Source organism: Coturnix japonica, chromosome 1, assembly GCF_054131305.1.
Source record: "Coturnix japonica strain WE chromosome 1, WE-NBRP24, whole genome shotgun sequence".
Classification (NCBI taxonomy): domain Eukaryota; kingdom Metazoa; phylum Chordata; class Aves; order Galliformes; family Phasianidae; genus Coturnix; species Coturnix japonica.
Window position 1 is genome coordinate 141,867,706 of NC_140663.1, and position 17,533 is coordinate 141,885,238.

Genomic DNA, 17,533 nt, shown 5'->3' on the forward strand with positions numbered 1-17,533 from the left:
TAAATGAAGAAGATTTGGGCTCAATATTGGGCAGAAACTCTTACTCAGAGGGTAGTGAGGTACTGGCACAGCTGCCCAGAGAAGCTGTGGATGCCCAACCCCTGGAGGTGCTCAAGGCCAGGTTGGCTGGGGCCCTGGTCAGCCTGAGCTGGTGAGTGACAGCCCTGCCCATGGCAAGGAGGTCGAAAGCAGAGTATTCTTTAAGGTCTCTACTATACCAAGCAATTCTGTAAGATAGATGGCAGTATACTATGAATTAGTCACTGCTGTTGGAAATTTTTAAAGCTAAGAAAGATTATTTATATTTATCTTTACGAGCCAGTTTCCAGATCTTTACATAATTCCAATGTATTTGCGTAAAGAAGGGCTTACAAATGAAGAAGTTCTGATCACGATGCAACAGTTAAGAATCTACGCACGTTAAAAGTTGTGGAATTTTGTTTAAAAGTTCATTAACACACCTAACAACTGTATCATGAGCAGTATGTTCTAAGAACAATCTAATACTCAAGTAAAATAAATAAAATGACATTAAAAACCCAAAACACGCAAGTAAACACAAGCAGGAAAAAAAACCCACAAAGAAGCAGATGGCTGAAGGTGTACAGAAGATGTGTGTATTAACTTATTTCTCGAGACACAAACAACAGCCGTAAGAAATATACCATATTATTTTCATCCTTCAGAATTCTATAATACATTGCAAAGTGACACACATCCAAAAAACCCAAACAGACAGAATCTGTCCTTGCAATTAACAGGATTATTTCAAGTCATGTTCGTAACCTCATTTAAGCAAGTTATTACTATTATTGTTTTAAACACAGGCAGGAAGTGAATAACTGGTGACTAACAGTCCTGTTGTTATACAGTTTACCAATATAAAAATAAGATTAAATAAAAGAAAACCCATGGCTAATGGTGCTTAGTGTATACTCTTTAATAGAGACCTTTTTTCTTCTTTTTTCCCCAGTAAAAGATACACCTCAGTCTAAAATTCTAAGAAACTACAACTGCTGTTCAATTAAGGCTGGAAAAACACATTAAGAGAGAAAATCTAACTTATCTAAAGATAAATACTAGCAAGAGAATCCTTGTGAAGCGAACTTCATATATTCATGATCCTCCACAGTGAACTGATATCATCTGTCATGGATGCAAAGCCTATGAGCAAAGGAGGCTTTGAGAAAAAGAACAATCTCTATAATATTCTCGTAGGATTTTGTTCCATATAGCAACAAGACAACTATACAGTATACAGGATTTGGACAGAAGTTACTCGCTCTTCCTCCTTGATTCCTAATACACAGCTGATAAGACTTTATTCATACCATGATTAACTCACCGCAGAATCTGGAAGGTGAGAAAAAAGAACAGCAGAACGGCAATTTCTCTGGCTCTTATAATTATTTTCCTCCAAACTGGAATTTAACCTCTGAATTTCAATATTTTTTTTAAAATCTGAAGCAAAGAAATTAAAGATCACAGCAAGGGTTGCTAATTTTAACTCAAGGCTGGGATTAAAAGCTTCTTGAGTTGTTCCACAGCAGTAACAATATAAGAATCATAAAATCAGTTCTAAGAACGTCACCTTGCTGCTGGAAGCTTCATAATCTTTTGACTCAAACTCATCCACAGCAAAATCAATAAGCCTGCCAGGATCAACATCTGACCTCCTGTGCTTGATAAAGATATTCAGAATGATGGCTGAGCACAATTGCAGGAACACATTAGGAGAGCTAGGAGATATGGTTTAGGGGTTTTCTGTAGGCATGGTAAAGGGAAGATGGTTGGACTAGATGATCTTATAGGTCCTTTCCAACCTTGTGATTCCATGATTCTATGATTCAGTCTTCACAAAAGACTGTAAGTGCTGGATAAACCAGGTTTCCTTTCTTAAGTGCGGCAAAACCAAGTGTAATTACACCAATATAGTCATGAGTAAGAGTAAATATTGTATATATATATCATTTCTTATTATCAGTTAAAGAAGACTTCAACATGGCTACATAAGCAGATCCATACTAGTCCACAAAACCATCACGTGCATACCCCAAATTGCTATATAAATCCATAAAGTTATAATAAGAAAAAAATAAGGCAAAACCCACCCTCAACACATCTACCCATCAGGGATTACCTTACGTTAACATCCCGACCACCTCCCTGCTGCACAACACATGTGTTCTCTGCTCCTTTACCAAGGGTCCTTACACCGCACCTCACACGCTTGGGGGCTTCCCAAGGAGGTTCCCGAAGGCCCGGCATCAGAAGGCGGCAGCCCTCCTCTCGCTGGAGAGGCAGGAGCCTCTGCCTCAAGAAAATGAAAGGCAACGTGCCTGAGCCGCAGGGGAACCGCGCTACCTCCGACAGAAGGCGCTTACCTGGTTGGTGACCTGAAAATAAAAGAAACGGAGAAGGGTTACGAGCACGGTGGAGCCTGAGAGCCGGCACCCACCCCCAGCCACCAGCACCCCCACGCCGTGCCCTCTCCCCCAGGCAGCGCCCTTCACCCCGCACCACTCACGTCGGGGTTGGCTTCCAGCGGCAGCCAGCGATGCGGCTCCATGGCGGAGGGCAGCACGATGCTGACAGCGCCCGGCACCGCCTCGCCTCACCGCTGACCCGGGGCCGCGCCACCGAGCCCAGAGAAACCGGGGGGAGCCGCAAAGGAAAGCAACCCTGTCGCACCACCACGCACAGCTCACCCTCCCTGATAAACAACGGAGCGAGGCGTCCCGCAACCCGCTGAACGCCCTTCCCCGCGGATACTCCCGCACGACGACAAACGTTCCATTTCTCCTTAGCCGCCCCTCGGCTCCCCCCGGCAATGGATTCTCCCAGCGGAACACAGGGTGGTGCCTCAGCCGCCCCGACCCGCCCCGCGCTCCCTCCTGCTGGAGCCTGCGCAGCCAGCGGCAGCCACGGGGGGGCGCCGTAACGGCTCCCGTAACGGCGCGGCGTCCCACAGTCACGTCCCGCCCCGCAACCGCCCCCAGCCCCGAGGGCGCTCGGTGGCAGCGCTTGCCGTTGGAAAGGGATGAGTCTTTAAGGTCTCTGAACGTGTTCAGGGGAGGGCTACGAAGCTGGTGAGGGGCCTGGAGCACAGGCCTTACGAGGAGCGGCTGAGGGAGCTGGGATTGTTCAGCCTGGAGAAGACGAGGCTCAGGGGGAGACCTTATTGCTCTCTATTACTTCCTGAAGGGAGGTTGTAGTGAGCTGGGGGTTGGCCTCTTCTCTCGTGTAATCAGTGATAGAACTAGAGGGAATGGTTTTAAGCTGCGCCAGGGGAGATTCAGGCCGGACATTAGGAAGTATTACTTCTCGGAAAGGGTAGTCGGGCATTGGAATGCACTGCCCAGGGAGGTGGTGGAGTCGCCGACCATGGGGGTGTTCAAGAAACGTTTGGATGTTGTGTTGAGGAATATGATTTAGCCGGGAATTATTGGTAATGGTTGGACTAGATGATCTTCTAGGTCTTTTCCAACCTTGATAATTCTGTGATTCCACAGTTCCGTGTTCATCAGCAGGGTGAAGCCGCGAGAATAGGGATGTGAAGTTAAAATTAACAGCGCTTAAGAAAACACTGTGGTAATTACAGAGGATGATGGGTCTAAAGGGTTCAAAAAGTTTTATGGTGCACTCACAGTAGTGGCAGAGTTGCTTCACTTAAGTAGCAAGCTGTTTTCCCTTCTAAAACTCTGAATCCCCTCAGATCTTCTTACCTCAGAAGCGTGTATTACCTGTGCGACGTGGTGTAGGGTACCTGCTTTGGCAGGGAGGTTGGACTCTTTGATCTCTAGAGGTCCCTTCCAACCCCTACGATTCTGTGATATACGGTCACTTCTTGCCCCTTTTGGCTAAGATCAAGCAAAGCATAATACAGATAGATGGAGTGCTCGCAGCCAGTGAGAGGCAAGAGGCAGTAAGAAACAGAAGCAACCACACCAATGCCTCTTCAGTGTGTAAAAAGTTTATGAATGTGCGTTCATTGTATTGGGGAGGGGGATGTTGCTAAAGGGCTGTACGGGAGCAGGGTCGAGCGGGCTTCCAGGCTTTGTAAGCACCCCTGCGGGGACGCGAGCACGTGTGAGCGCTTCGTCACCCGACCCAGATCGGGCGGGTTCGGGGCGGGGAGCGGAGGCGCCCGGCGCAGGAAGCGATGGCACCCAGCAATAGAGAGCGGTGGCGCCTGGCAACAGGTGAGCGCAGTCGCAGAGCTCTGACACGGCAGCCAATCAGAGGGACTAAGAGAATATAAAAGCAGGGAGCCAGCAGGTGGAGAGCGCGGCGGAAGTTATACTTACAGAAAGGAGAAGTATACAAACACAAGTTATTAACCACCTGCTTCTCCAGATTCAAAGAACTATACGTGTTTGCCGACAAAACTGAATTAGAGCAGCTGCTGACTCCCTGAAGGGCAGAAAGGCCTTGCAGAGATCTTGGCAAATTGGAGGGCTGGGCAGTCACCAAGTGTAAGTAGTTCAGCAACACCAAGTGCTGGATTTTGTGCCAGAATATACGTACAGGCTGGGGGACAAGGAGCTAGAGAGCAGCCACGCAGAAAGGGATCCAGGGGGTGCTGGTTGACAGCAATTTGAATATAAATCAGCAATGTGCCCTGGCAGGCAAAAGGGCCAGCCATACTCCAGGATGCATCAGGTGCAGCATTACTACTAAGCAAGGATAGGGGTTGTGCTACTCTGCTCTGTGCTGATGTGGCCTCACCTCACAGGCGAGGCTCTGTAGTAAAGCTCAGGTTTGCGCCTTACAATATAAGAAGGAAATAAAGCTATTATAAAGCATCCAAAGGAAGGTTACAAAGATGGTGAAGGGTCCAAACGGCAAGATGTGTGAGGAGCAACTGAGGTCTGTTCAGGCCAAAGCAGAGGAGGCTGAGGGGAGACCTCATGGCAGACTACAGAATGGCATGAAGCTGCATCAGGAAAAAGTTCTGCACCGGAGGGTGCTCAGGCACTAAACAGGCTCCCTTGGGCAGTGGTCATGGCACCTAGCTGCCAGAGTTCAAGGAGTGTTTGGACAAGGCTCTCACACAGGGTTTGGATTTTAGGTGAGCCTCTGTAGAGCCAGGAGTTGGTCTTGGTGATCCTTGTGGGTCCTTTCCAAATAAGGATTCAGAATGATTCTATAGTTAACAAACCACCAGCACATTCAACTTCATATTATCTCCGCATCTTGGAAAATGAATGAAAAATAACAAGTATTACTCATATAGCTAAAGGCACTAGTGAGAGACTTGATGAAATTCTAATGTAAATAGTGCATAAACTTCAGTAGATAACATAGAAGAGTATTTAATAGTTATCTAAGTTAAGAACAAAAAGACTGTTAAAGTCACACCCCTGTTATCACAGGCAGATCTTACCTGCATGTACATTGCAAGTGTTTTAACAGTCATGAGGTAATAAAAACACATTTCTCAAAAATATTTGGACATTTAAATTAGATACTTTAAAAGGGAGAGGCTATGTGCCATAACATATGCAGTTCATAAACACACATATCATGTTGCACAATAATTTCCTGTTACCTGGAATATATTCTTGATTATTTAGTTTAAATTTACTGGTAATAGATAACTTTGAACTAGGCAGCAATACTGTGCAACGAGTTACATTTTACTCATCAATCACAGACTTACATTGATTAACAAAAACATAGCATTACACCATAGGAAAAGCAAGCTAAAAAGCAGAACTGATCACTAGGAAAAGAAAAAAATCTAAGTGTATTTACTATTGCTAAAAGCTGACACTGTTGAAGAATTAGCATTGTTTTAGGGTTCCAGATACACTCTAAACTTACTGCATTCAGTGGGGAAACATCACTAGAGATGGTTCTAGCTGCAGTTTCATAGTATCTACTTCACCACTGAACTGAAAACCCAGTTGACTTACACAAATCACTCATGGACTACAGCTCACTCACAGATGAACACATCCAATGATCCACCTGCATAAAAGCATAGTTGCTCAGTGTATCCATAACAAGCCCAATACACCATATGTTCTGCATACAAACTTAATAGCACATGATTAATATACCCAATACTGTTATTCATCAGAGAACACCAACAACACCCAGTGCAGGTTTACAACAAGCTAAATGGAATTAACAGCCTACTGCTAATGTGCGTGGCTAGAAAGGAGAAATCAAAAATACACAAAAAACATACTCACCTGTGTAAGCCTCCAAAGAAACCTCCAAAAAGAGCAATCTCCAGAAAGAGATCATTCCCCATTCGCAGTCAGCCCTTAAATGGGGTCTAGGAGAGGTGGAGCCAGGCTCCACCCCCTTCCAGTCACACAGCTGAATTGCATTCACCTGTTCTCCCACGGCTAACTCATTGCTCACCTCAGGTGGTCAATCACCAATCTGGTCATCTTCTATGATGAAGTGATGAGTGATCAGTGGACTGTGGAAGGACAACTGATGCTATTTAACCTGGATTTGTGCAAGGTTTTTGAAGTGGTTTTGCACCATGTTCTTATCTCTAAAGTGGAAAGATACAGATTCAAAGAGTAGGCTACTCAGTGGATAAGAAATTGGTTGGAAGGTAGCAGTCAGAGGTTGTGGCAAATTGTTCTGTGTCCAGGTAGAGGCTGGTTGATGAGTGATGTCCCCCAGGGGTCTGTCTTGGGACCCCTAGGGATCTTTATCAATGACACAGATGATAGATTGAGTGCGTGTCGTCCAGCAAGTTTGCTGATGATACCAAGCTGTGTGATGCAATTGACCCAACAAAAGGAAAGGCTGCCATCCAGAAGGACTTCGACTGGCTTGAAAAGTGGACCCATGTACTGACCCACTTACTGAGGGTCCACTCAATGACCCATTGAATGCACCCTCAGTAAGTTCGCAGATGACACTAAGTTGGGAGGGAGTGTTGATCTGCCTGAGGGGAGAAGGACACAACAGAGGGACCTGGATAGACTTGATCAATGGGCCAGGGTTAACGGCATGAATTTCAATAGGGCCAAGTGTCGGGTCCTGCATTTTGGTCACAAGAACCCCAGGCAACCCTACAGGCTTGGGGGGTTGTGGCTGGAAAGCTCCCAGACAGAAAGGAACCTTGGTGTGCTGATGGACAGTCCGCTGAATGTGAGCCAGCAGTGTGCCCAGGCGGCCAAGAGGGTCAATGGCATCCTGGCTTGTATCAAGAATGGTGTGGTGAGCAGGACAAGGGAAGTCATCCTGCCCCTGTACTCAGCATTGGTGAGGCCTCACCTCGAGTACTGTGTTCAGTTTTGGGCACCTCAGCACAGGAAAGACATGGAGGTACTGGAGCAGGTCCAGAGAAGGGCAACAAGGCTTGTGAAGGGCTTGGAGAATCAACCCTACAAGGAGAGGCTGAGGAAGCTGGGGCTGTTTAGTCTGGGGAAAAGGAGGCTGAGGGGAGACCTTATCGCCCTCATCCAGTACCTGAAAGGTTCTTACAGTGAGAGCGCGGCAGGTCTCTTCTCCCTGGTGACAAGTGACAGGACAAGGGGAAATGGCCTCAAATTGTGCCAGGGTAAGTTTAGGTTGGATGTTAGGAAACACTTCTTTACAGAAGGGGTAGTTAAGTACTGGAATAGGCTCCCCAAGGTGGTGGTTGAATCGCCATCCCTGGATGTGTTTAAGAGCCATTTGGATGTGGTGCTCAGGTATATATGATTTAGCAGAGGGTTGTTACAGTTAGGGTACTATGGTTAGGCTGTGGTTGGACTTGATGATCTTCAAGGTTTTTTCCAACCCGGGTAATTCTATGATTCTATGATTCTCTGTGAACCTAATGAAGTTCAACAAAGCGAAGTGCAAAGTTTTGCACTTCGGCTGTGGCAATCCGTGCTATTTATACAGACTGGGAGAAAAATACATTGAGAATAGCCCTGCTCAGAAAGACAAGTGGAGGGGGTGAAGGGCTGAACCGGCCTCCGAGCCCGAAGCCTAGACGACAGCGCATGCGCCCTGTTCAGCCGCCTGCCCTGTTCCGCCCCCCTCTCGCCCGGAGCCAATCAGAGCGCCGAGCTCTGTGTGGCGGAAGTGGGTTCTTGTCTGGATCGCGGTGCAATGGCTGCTGGCTCTGTGATGTTGCTGGCGCGGGCCTTGGAGACGTTGGGTGAGAGGACGGGGGCTGAGGGGAAGCGAGAGAGAGTTCAGATTCGGGTCTGCGGGTTAGCGGGAAGAAGGGCTTGGAGGTTCCTAGTTGTCGGTGGGTTGCGCCGATGAGAGCCTCTTGCTCCTGTTCCTCACGTAGCCGTGCGGCCTGTTCCCGAGGGGCCCAGGGGAGCTTGGTGCTTCTCCAGCGGCTGACGGGGGGGTCCCTCTCTCGGCCGCGGCGAACTGAGCTCGGGGGCAGCAGCCACTTCTGGCTAGGCCTCAGTGTAGGAGGGCAGCTCTGCACCTGCCCGGCTTTCTGGGAAGTTTTGCAGAAGTGGACTTTATGTTTGACAGTAGGACTGACAAACGGTAATTGCATAGGCTCTGTTCTTGAGGTAGATAAAACCATGCTAGCCTGTGACTTCTACAAAGATGGTTTATTACCAGTAGAGCTTAATGAACTTGCTTCTGATCACTGCTGTTTATGTTTTTCAGATGTTGGTGGTGCAGCAGATAAGATTAATTTGATACCTCAAGACTTCTTTGCAGAATTAGTAAGTAGAGCGGTAAATGGGGTATGGAAGGGCTACAGGCACACAGATCCCAGCAAACCTCTTTCTGCTCAATGCTTTCTGCGTGTTGCAGAGTGGAAGTTATATATATATATATATATATATATATGCCATAGGTTTACATGCAATGAAACAGAGGGATGGCTTAAAGTTTGTTTTCATTACTGAAGACTTTTAAGGTTTTGTTTTTGTTTGTTGTCACTGAGATTTAAAGCGAGATAGTCCTGAAGAAAAGGTCAGGTTCTCTGTGTCATAAAGCGTTGTGCACTTGAACAAGGTGGCTGTTCGTCAGCTTGAAAATGGTGTGTTAAGAAACAAAATGTGAGGAAATACCGAAAAGTTTTGAAGTAGTTGATTTTTCTTGCGTTTGGTTTTTATTTCACTTGCTTATTTGATTTTATTCTTCCTTTTCCATTCAAAACCTCATCCTGTTGTCCATTTTTATGTCTACTAGTTTTCAGTGCTGTTGTAATCTCAAAGTATTAAAACAGCTGTTTACAGTGATAGGACAAGGGAAAATGGTTTTAAACTGAGAAAGGGGAGATTTAGGTTGGGTATTAGAAGGAAGGTTTTCACCGAGAGTGTGGTGATGCACTGGAACAGGTTGCCCAAGTTGGCTATGGATGCCCCATCCCTGGAGGCATTCAAGGCCAGGCTGGATGTGGCTCTGGGCAGCCTGGTCTGGTAGTTGGTGACCCTGTGTGTAGCAGGGGGGTTGAAACCAGATGATCTTTGTGGTCCTTTTCAACCCAGGCCATTCCATGATTCTATTCAAACTTGCTCATCTAATTTATTAAAACATGCTTTGAAAATATTTTCAAATTTATTTTCTTTGCAGTGTGAGCAGATAATGCAACATCTGAACCATAAGATCCCAGGTGTAAATACAGTTGAACTGTGTCAGGTAAGTTTGGATATTAGCACTTAAAAGCAAGCATAATAGCAGTATGCATTGTAAAGTATACATTCAGCAGGTCAAATTATTTGTGTGTGCATATGTATGCATTTATAAGAAACTCTTTAAACTCAAAACTTGTTATCACTTAATTATTTGATCATCCCATCTTTAGAGGCTGCGAACATCTGGGATTGAGGTTAATGTTGGTGACCTGGCAAAAATAACTAACACTGTGTCCTTTTTGTTTAGGTAAGCACACAATAATTTATATTTTCCTCATCTCTTTCTATTTCTTTTTTTTTTTCCTCCATACTAACGTAATAGCATTATTACAAAGTAACATCCAAAGCATGTATGAAATAAAATGGTTTGGGGAAAAGGGCTTAGTTTCTATTCATAAGGTTAAAAAAATATAATACCTACATATGTAGATTCAGTAACTAAAAATATAGGGAGGAAATTGTTCTTAGTACCTATCTTCAGGCTTTGGAATCAGTGGGCTTTTTTTTTTCTTTTTTCTTTTTGTTTGATGTTTTCGTAAATTGAGTAGTGCTTTTTTGCGGCTCTTCCTTTAGACTCACTGCCTTTTCATTTGGGAATTTACTGCATCATTTGACTCCTGTTAGTGCAAATTATACCATTGCCTGGAGGTCCTTAAATACCTCTTGGTGTTTCTTAAATTACTTCTCCTAAATGTTTAATTAAGCTGCCACATTTCATAGTTAATAATACTGTTTAATGATCTTCATTTCTTGGAGAATTAAATAGGTATGGTGTTTGGATTTCTCCTATAGCACAGCAGCCAGGAACAATCTCTCTACAGAGGAGCTCATCACTGCCTTGGGCAGCACAGTCAACACACTGCCTAAGCATGCAATCCAGGTTATTCGGCATGTATGGAATGAGCAGGGCAAATCTGTTAGTGTGTCAGAAGATAAAGGAAATATGACCACGGTGGGCCAGGTAACTATACAATGCAGTGCATATGAACTGATGTTTTTTCCGAGTTGGCTGTGCTTCATTGTGCCTGTTGTACTGTCAAGTACAAAGGATCACAGAATCACAGAATTATCAAGGTTGGAAAAGACCTAGAAGATCATCTAGTCCAACCATTACCAATACTTCTCGGCTAAATCATATTCCTCAACGCAACATCCAAACGTTTCTTGAACACTCCCACGGTCGGTGACTCCACCACCTCCCTGGGCAGAGCATTCCAATGCCTGACTACCCTTTCCGAGAAGTAATACTTCCTAATGTCCAGCCTGAAAGGGTATCGTGATTGCCCAGAGATTTGCTGTCTGTCTTTTGGCAGATTTCTGACCACACAGACCAGTATATACAGTAAAGGACACTGAAACCCTTTCTTGTATTTTTGCTTGGAAGATAAATAAACATTCCATGGGTTGTTTTTTTGAACATTTCATAGTGCTGTTAGGGAAGACGAGTGGGAGTTCATATGACAGACAATAGAATTAGTTATTTATGTAAACAGGTTTTCATTGTTATTTGTATTGTTCTATAGAGTTGGTAGTATCGGCACTTGAATTTGTTATTCTTTGTCTCCCTTAAGTTTAAGCTTTATTTTAAAGATACCTTCTGTCAATTTCCAGCATTTCTTTTATTAGTTGAACAAGTAAGAGTTCATCTGCATTTTGACATTTTTCTTAATGCCAACAGTAGTACAGAATTAGGAAATAATGGGGAAAAAGAAGTCTTTGTTTGAAGCTGGATAGCAAGCTTCAGAATGCTCACCTTACTTCTTTGTTAAACATTTCTACCTGTCGTGAAAGGATGAAAATGATAACTGATTCAGTCTGAAATGTGTTTACAGTGTTCTTTATATAAAACAGTTGCTGATAGTTTCTTTATTTTTCAGTTATTTCTTCTGTAAAATTTTTGTGTTCTCTGAGGTTTTTCTCATATTTCCATTTGATTTAGAAGCTTCTAAAGAGAACATATAAAAAATATATATATACGAGCCATGTGAACTCTGTGGCTTTAGCTCCTATTCCTAGAACTTCTTGAATATTGTTAGTATTGTACAAAGTGAAATAGATATAGTGAAATAAATTACCATTTTTCTTTTCACTACTAAAGTGAACAGCAGATCAGAATAATGTTTGACTGTGTATGCTTGTTTCCTATTTGGATATGAGCTCTGAATGTCCTGTATTGTCTATCAAAGCATCTGTCCAGAACTCTAGCAACAGCAGGCTAGATTTCTTTCTTTAGTACTCTTTCCAATAATTTTTTTTTCTCTGCAGTTTGTAGATATTAAATGGAAACTGGGAGTTGCAATGAGCTCTGACACCTGCAGGTCTCTGAAGTATCCATATGTTATGGTGACACTAAAAGTAGCAGACCCCTCAGGACAAATAACCAACAAATGCTTTGAAATGACAGTCCCACAGTTCAAGGTCTGTAATCCCATGTTATCCCTTGCCATTTGATTCAGTCTCTTTGGTGACATAATTGGGAAAAGCAAATGTGTACTTTACATACATTTGTGATGCTTCCTAATACGGTAATTAAAAGACTAAACTCTAAATAAGTGCTTAAAATACTGAAGATAAGTACCTGCTTTGTAGCATTTAATTCTGCACCAATTAGCCTAAAATGCTAATTTAGCAGCAAGTTGTTCTTTTACAATTTGGCTTAGAAGAAAAGGCAGATCTAAAAGTTCTTGTGTCCTCAATTCCTTCTCTCTGCTTTATCAAAAACTGTGAGCATTCTGATTCTGTGATATTGCTAACCTCAGCTAAGTCCTGGCAGTTGGACAGAAGGGAATTTAAGGTAGGTATTATGAATTCTTGAGTGTTCTGAAATCTCATATTCCATCCGTATGAAACCTATTTCATAGTTTGCTGTTCAGCAAATATGAGGAAGGGATGCATGCTCTGTGTGAGAAATAAGGATTATTTCAACTGGGAATAGAAGTGTTTGAGAAGTTTTTAGGTTTTCATTTCATTTTGAGTGTTTTCCCATAGCATCTTCTCCTATTAATAAGCAAAGCCATACAAATATTTCATCATATATACGACTGAATAGTTAATGCATTCAGAGTGCAACCATCTCACAAGAAGATGCAGAAAAAGTACAGGCTTCCAGCTCAACGTGCAAATTGTAACTGGAAGAAAGAATGTGTGTGAGAAACATGAAGCGATTTTTGCCTAATGTGATAGCTTGGACTTAAATTCAGGCTTTTTGTTGTGCAACTAAAATTTGTATTAACTCTTGCTTTTCAGAACTTCTTCAGACAGTTCAAGGAAATGGCAGCTGTTCTTGAAACAGTTTGAGCAGAATTGTTATTTATACTGAAATTTCTAACAGACTTGTATCTGGTAAACTTGCTGTTCTGAAGAGGGCACATAGTGCCATTGTTCAGCAAGGTATGTATCCTTAGCCTGTTGACAGATATTTGTCATGGTCATTCTTACATAGCTGTAAAGATTTCTTTCCTTTTGAATATTTGAAGCCAATTCTGTTTGTGAAAGTGGTCAACTTGGTTCATCCTGATAAGCAAAAGATCAGGCTCTGCACAGAAAAGTGTCAGTGTAGACTTTATACGCTCTGAGAGTGGAAAAACTATATTTAAGAAACTACACATTTAGCTCTGGAATACAGAAAGATGTGAAAATGTTAATTTGACTGAGGAGATGCTAAGAGAAGTGTAAATCCCACCTTAGCAGTTTGGTCTGTAAAACTGAGATGTGATTGGAGCCAACAGTAATATTAACTGTATGTAGTATATGAAATTACATATGGCAAGTGTAGGATTATTCTTGAAGAACAGCAATGTCAAGTAGTCAGTTGCAGGCGTTTGCAGACCAGGCTTTCAGTTTACTTTTAAATGGAACATACACTTGTACTAATGGCCTTGTTGTTTTGAATACTTATTTCTCATCACCAAGATTTCTGAAAATTAAATTTCCCTGGAAGCCTATTTTTTTTTTCCTCTGAAATGAAGCCTGGAGGTTAGTTTTAAATATAGGAAGAAAGTTGAATTTAATTCCGGAGCATTTTTAATGTGTTTTTGCTTTGTATTTAATCCAGCTCTAATCTGTGGCATTCTGCTTGATGTTTTTCTTAGCAGTCTGCTTTCTGATTAAATTAAAATATTGATGTGGCTGCCTCACTCTGTGCTCTGAACCAGAAAAACTGCGAAGAGGCTTAAAAGTTCAAGCTAGTGCATTAGTCATACACATCAGAGAAGTGGCTGTGCTGAAAGTCAGCAAGATCTCTTTGCTTGTGGTGGTGTTTGGCAGGAGTCTGGTAGACTGTGTTGCTTTCTCACTCTCAGAAAATGTACTAACCAGTAAAATTTTGGCTTTGATTCTGAAGGCGAATAGGGATGTTTTCAAAGGGAGAGTGATAAATGTAGTGCATTTGCATTTTATTTTATCTTGTGTTTAACCTTTAAAACTAGAAATATAGCAGGGTCTTTAAAAAACGTTACTGTTGCATTTCAAGACTGGTTGGTGATGTAGTAAGGCAGATAAATCTGAAGGGAGGCACTTCACATGGATAAGCTGCTGGAATTTATGCTGTGGCTTCAGACTAAGAAGTGTTGGTGGGACGGATCCTTAAGTAAGAATGTCTGCCTTTCTAATGCACGTAGTTTATTAGCTTTTCTTAGAAGCTGGCTGAGTATTGGTGTTGCAAGTTTTGCTTGCCTGTGTCTCATGAATATAGACTGCAACACAGAGCAGACTACAGTCCTTCCTATAGAGATACACCCCCACTGTACAAGCATTATGCATAGTACATAACAACAGTGCTTGGAGTTACTTAGATCTCAATTAAATGAGTTGTTGTTGTCTTTAACAAAAGGCAGTAGAAATTTTGGCCATCAGTCCTTCCTTTGTGCTGCAGAAATCAAAACTGTTTGCCTCATAGCTGAGGAAAGCAGAGTGTTGTTCTATTGACCCTGTCAGTAGAGTGCCACAGGATGGCAAACTGGAAGTCTTTTCCTGAGACATCTTCCCTTATAATAAGGTTTGAATGTGGTGCAAAGAATCATCTCTGTGTAAGAAAAAGTGATGTGAACAGCTAATGTTTTTCATTGTTTACTTTTTTTGAAGTTGAAATGTAGGACTTCTGTAAGCAGAAAATGTTACTATGCCATGACCTAGTGAATTAATTGGTTTTGATCACTGTAAGAGTTCCAGAACTTTTTGTTGTTTTGTTTATTTTGTAAAGCTGGAGCGTTTCTAATACTTCCATTTGTTCAGTGCACTTAAGTTCTTCCTGCAGCTAGGAATATTTGTGCCTTCTTTAGAACTGGATGGAAGATTTAGTTAATAATGTCTTAGCTTTTAGAAACAGCAATTTAGTACATTCTGAAAAGGTAATCTGTTCCAGAAGTACTAATGAATGTTTTTGAAGCATCGCTGCGCTCTTATCAAGCTGGGTGGAGGTTGTCTAGGCATGTGTGGCACACCAGCACAACTGTCTGAGAATTTTGAGGTTTTTGTGGACACCTAGGAGATTTGATAAAAAGCTGGCTCTCTACTCAAACTTTGAGGTTTGTCCTGATCAGTATCAGTAGCAATTCCTATACTGAGTAATGGAAGAATTACGTATTTTATTTAAAAAAAAAAAAAAAAAGAACACTGCAGGGTAGCAATATGAATGTGTTCAAACAAGCTCTTGAATTGTTTGCTGATACGTGAAGGAGCCAGACATTTTCAATGAGAATCGGATGTTCCTGATGCATTCCTAATCCTACTTGTTGATTGATATAAAATTATGTAACACAAATGTTTTTAAGTTCAAAAACATTCATTAAACATGGAAGTAACAAATACCAAAGATGGTCTGTTTTTTTGTTAGAAGCTTGCTGTGCGGAAGTCTGTCTCTTAAATACTGAAGAAAGTCGGAATATATGAAGAAAGGTTGAGGGAACTAGGCTTGTTTAGCTTGGAGAAGAGAAGGCTCGGGGGAACCTCGTGGCCTTCCCTGTACTTCAGTGGAGTGTATAAACAGGAAGGGGAGTGGCTGTTTACACGGGCGGACAGTGATAGAAGGGGGAAATAGTTTCAAACTAAAACAGGGGAGGTTTAAGTTAAATGCTAGGAGGAAGTTTTTCACACCAGAGGATGGTGACACACTGGAACAGGTTGCCCAAGGAGGTTCTGGATGCCCCATCCCTGGAAGCATTCAAGGCAAGCCTGGATATGGCTCTGGGCAGCCTGGTCTGTTGTTTGGTGACCCTGCACATAGCAGGGGGGTTGAATATAGATGATCATTTTGGTCCTTTTCAACCCAGGCCATTCTGTGATACTGCAGTGGGTAAAATTAAGGACCGGACTATGCCTAAGTTTCTTTCCTTATTAAATTAGGATAAGGTTCAGACAATGGCAGTCATTCTGTCAGAAAGTGGTAAAGTTGCTGAGGGATATCTGCAGGCTGTAAGGAATATTTGTATCAATTACAGCTGGACAAGTGCTATATTGATTGCATGCAAGTGCATTTCTTTCCTTATGTGTATTTAGGACACAAACATGCAATTTTTCTTTTCAGTGATTGCCCAGAATAGGGTAAGAGGAAGGAAAATGAAGAGAAGAAAGGGTATTATGCTGTAAACAAAACCAAGGGAGGGACTACTGAAGGAATCTCCTGGCAAGAGCTCTGTGTCTTCAGTGTGTGGCACTTTTTTTGTGTGTGCATTATTTCCAAACATACCAGCCCCCTTGGTATTTTGTATACAAATGAAAAAAGGCTCCCAGAAAGAATATATAAATGACTCCAGTCATTTCTGTGCACTGCCGGTGTATATATTTAGCTGCAGGTCACGGCCAGTGGAAAAACTGTGTCTAAGTTATTTGGTTTTTGCTTCCAGTGAATTGTGTTGCCTTTCTTTAACCGTGTTTCAGAAGTAGGTTCATAGTGATCAAGGTTATTTACCTTACCCATCCGCCCCTTATTACTAGTATTTTGGTTTTTATTTTTTTACTTTTCTGTTTTCAGTTTTTTCCCCACAGTATTTGTATTCTTGGTGTTATGCTAGCTTTGACCTACTAAAAATAAAAGTAGAGAGAGAGATGCTCTGTGGAGAGAAAGAACTGTTTCTTCTTTCTATTTGCTTTCTTCCTTAGCATACAGGTGCTTTATTACCCACTTACTGTGACTACAACGAGAGGGCAGTTTCTAGCCCTTTGCTATGGGTTTATTCTGCTTAGCCTTTGTGAGTACCAGGACATCATAAAAAGTTGTTTGAGTCATTTAATCTACCTAGAGGAAAAATGCCCCATCTTTTGACTTTTTCCCTTTTCCTTCTGTAGTGGCACTAATTTCACAAAAATCATATAGCTCTTGGTGGGACTGCTAGCTTAATGGGCCTTCACTTGGTTTAGAAATTTGGGTCTATGCACATGATGTTCAAAGTGCTTAGATCTGGGTTTAGTGTTCATGGTATATTGCTTCATTGCTCCCTTCCTAATGCCCATAGGAGGCTCAATCACCTCATATAAGACTGAATTTATTTGTCTCTGTGGACTTCTGTTCAGACGTTTATTTGTACTACACAGCACTGTCAATACATACTGATCCACCTTTTCTCATAGCACTGGAGTTGTCCATGGCACTAGTGTGGTGATGCTTTGGTGTACCCAGTTCTGGATTCTTGGAAAGACTTTTGACTGTTGTAGAGACTTTCCTGGAGGAAGGTGGAGAAGTGACCTGCCATTTGAACTGAGTTTCTGGGACGTGTCTTTACTTACAACCTTGTGTTACTGAGAAAGTAATAAACCTGAGGCTGCTGATCTTCTCGAAGATGGCTGATTGATTATGTTTCTTCTTCTTTGCCTCCAGTTTTCTCCAGTGACAGATTACATTTCATCTGACTTATCTGTCCATTGTGTGTAAGTGCCAGCTTCCAAATATTGTTAGCATTTACATTACAAAATATGTTTATAAGTTGGGCATTTCTGTTTCAGTTTTGTACTTCACATACTTA

The 17,533-nt window shown here is 42.4% G+C and overlaps 2 protein-coding genes across 18 annotated transcripts in view; one reads left to right on the top strand and one right to left on the bottom strand.

The window, feature by feature from the left end:
- Positions 1 to 2,863, bottom strand: part of UCHL3 (ubiquitin C-terminal hydrolase L3) — a 37,578-nt gene extending 34,715 nt beyond the window's left edge. For 2 of the 4 annotated variants that reach the window (XM_015851628.3, XM_085536062.1), the window contains exons 1-2: positions 2,528 to 2,616; positions 2,385 to 2,396 (exon numbers count right to left, since the gene is read on the bottom strand). In XM_015851628.3, the coding sequence (XP_015707114.1) occupies positions 2,385 to 2,396; positions 2,528 to 2,569 (54 nt within the window). In that variant the 5' untranslated portion in view covers positions 2,570 to 2,616. Of the gene's footprint in view, positions 1 to 2,140; positions 2,397 to 2,527; positions 2,617 to 2,708 lie in introns of those variants that run through there. The other 2 variants (XM_085536064.1, XM_085536063.1) reach the window with 2 other exon arrangements.
- Positions 2,864 to 8,037: 5,174 nt separating this feature from the next.
- Positions 8,038 to 17,510, top strand: COMMD6 (COMM domain containing 6). 14 transcript variants are annotated; one of them, XR_014942056.1, is made up of 9 exons: positions 8,038 to 8,472; positions 8,599 to 8,657; positions 9,514 to 9,579; positions 9,746 to 9,822; positions 10,368 to 10,536; positions 11,841 to 11,993; positions 12,822 to 12,965; positions 16,860 to 16,889; positions 17,229 to 17,349. XR_014942056.1 is itself a non-coding variant. In XM_085536065.1 (7 exons), the coding sequence occupies exons 1-7, from the start codon at positions 8,229 to 8,231 to the stop codon at positions 12,870 to 12,872; spliced, it is 819 nt and encodes a 272-aa protein (XP_085392191.1). In that variant the 5' UTR covers positions 8,038 to 8,228; the 3' UTR covers positions 12,873 to 15,387. The 14 variants fall into 14 exon arrangements, 6 of the variants coding, with proteins under 6 accessions (XP_085392191.1, XP_015707116.1, XP_085392192.1 ...); XR_001552607.3 differs by having other exon boundaries at positions 8,038 to 8,122; XR_014942058.1 differs by lacking the exons at positions 16,860 to 16,889; positions 17,229 to 17,349 and adding an exon at positions 17,389 to 17,510.
- Positions 17,511 to 17,533: the final 23 nt, after the last annotated feature.

What these genes read in the sequence shown, in the direction of transcription:
- COMMD6 (XM_085536065.1), top strand. Translation starts at nt 8,229, where the DNA reads ATGAGAGCCTCTTGCTCCTGTTCCTCACGTAGCCGTGCGGCCTGTTCC. An exon ending in GACAGTAGGACTGACAAACG is followed by an intron (nt 8,473 to 8,598) that starts GTAATTGCATAG and finishes TATGTTTTTCAG; the next exon opens with ATGTTGGTGGTGCAGCAGAT. An exon ending in ATATGACCACGGTGGGCCAG is followed by an intron (nt 10,537 to 11,840) that starts GTAACTATACAA and finishes TTTTCTCTGCAG; the next exon opens with TTTGTAGATATTAAATGGAA.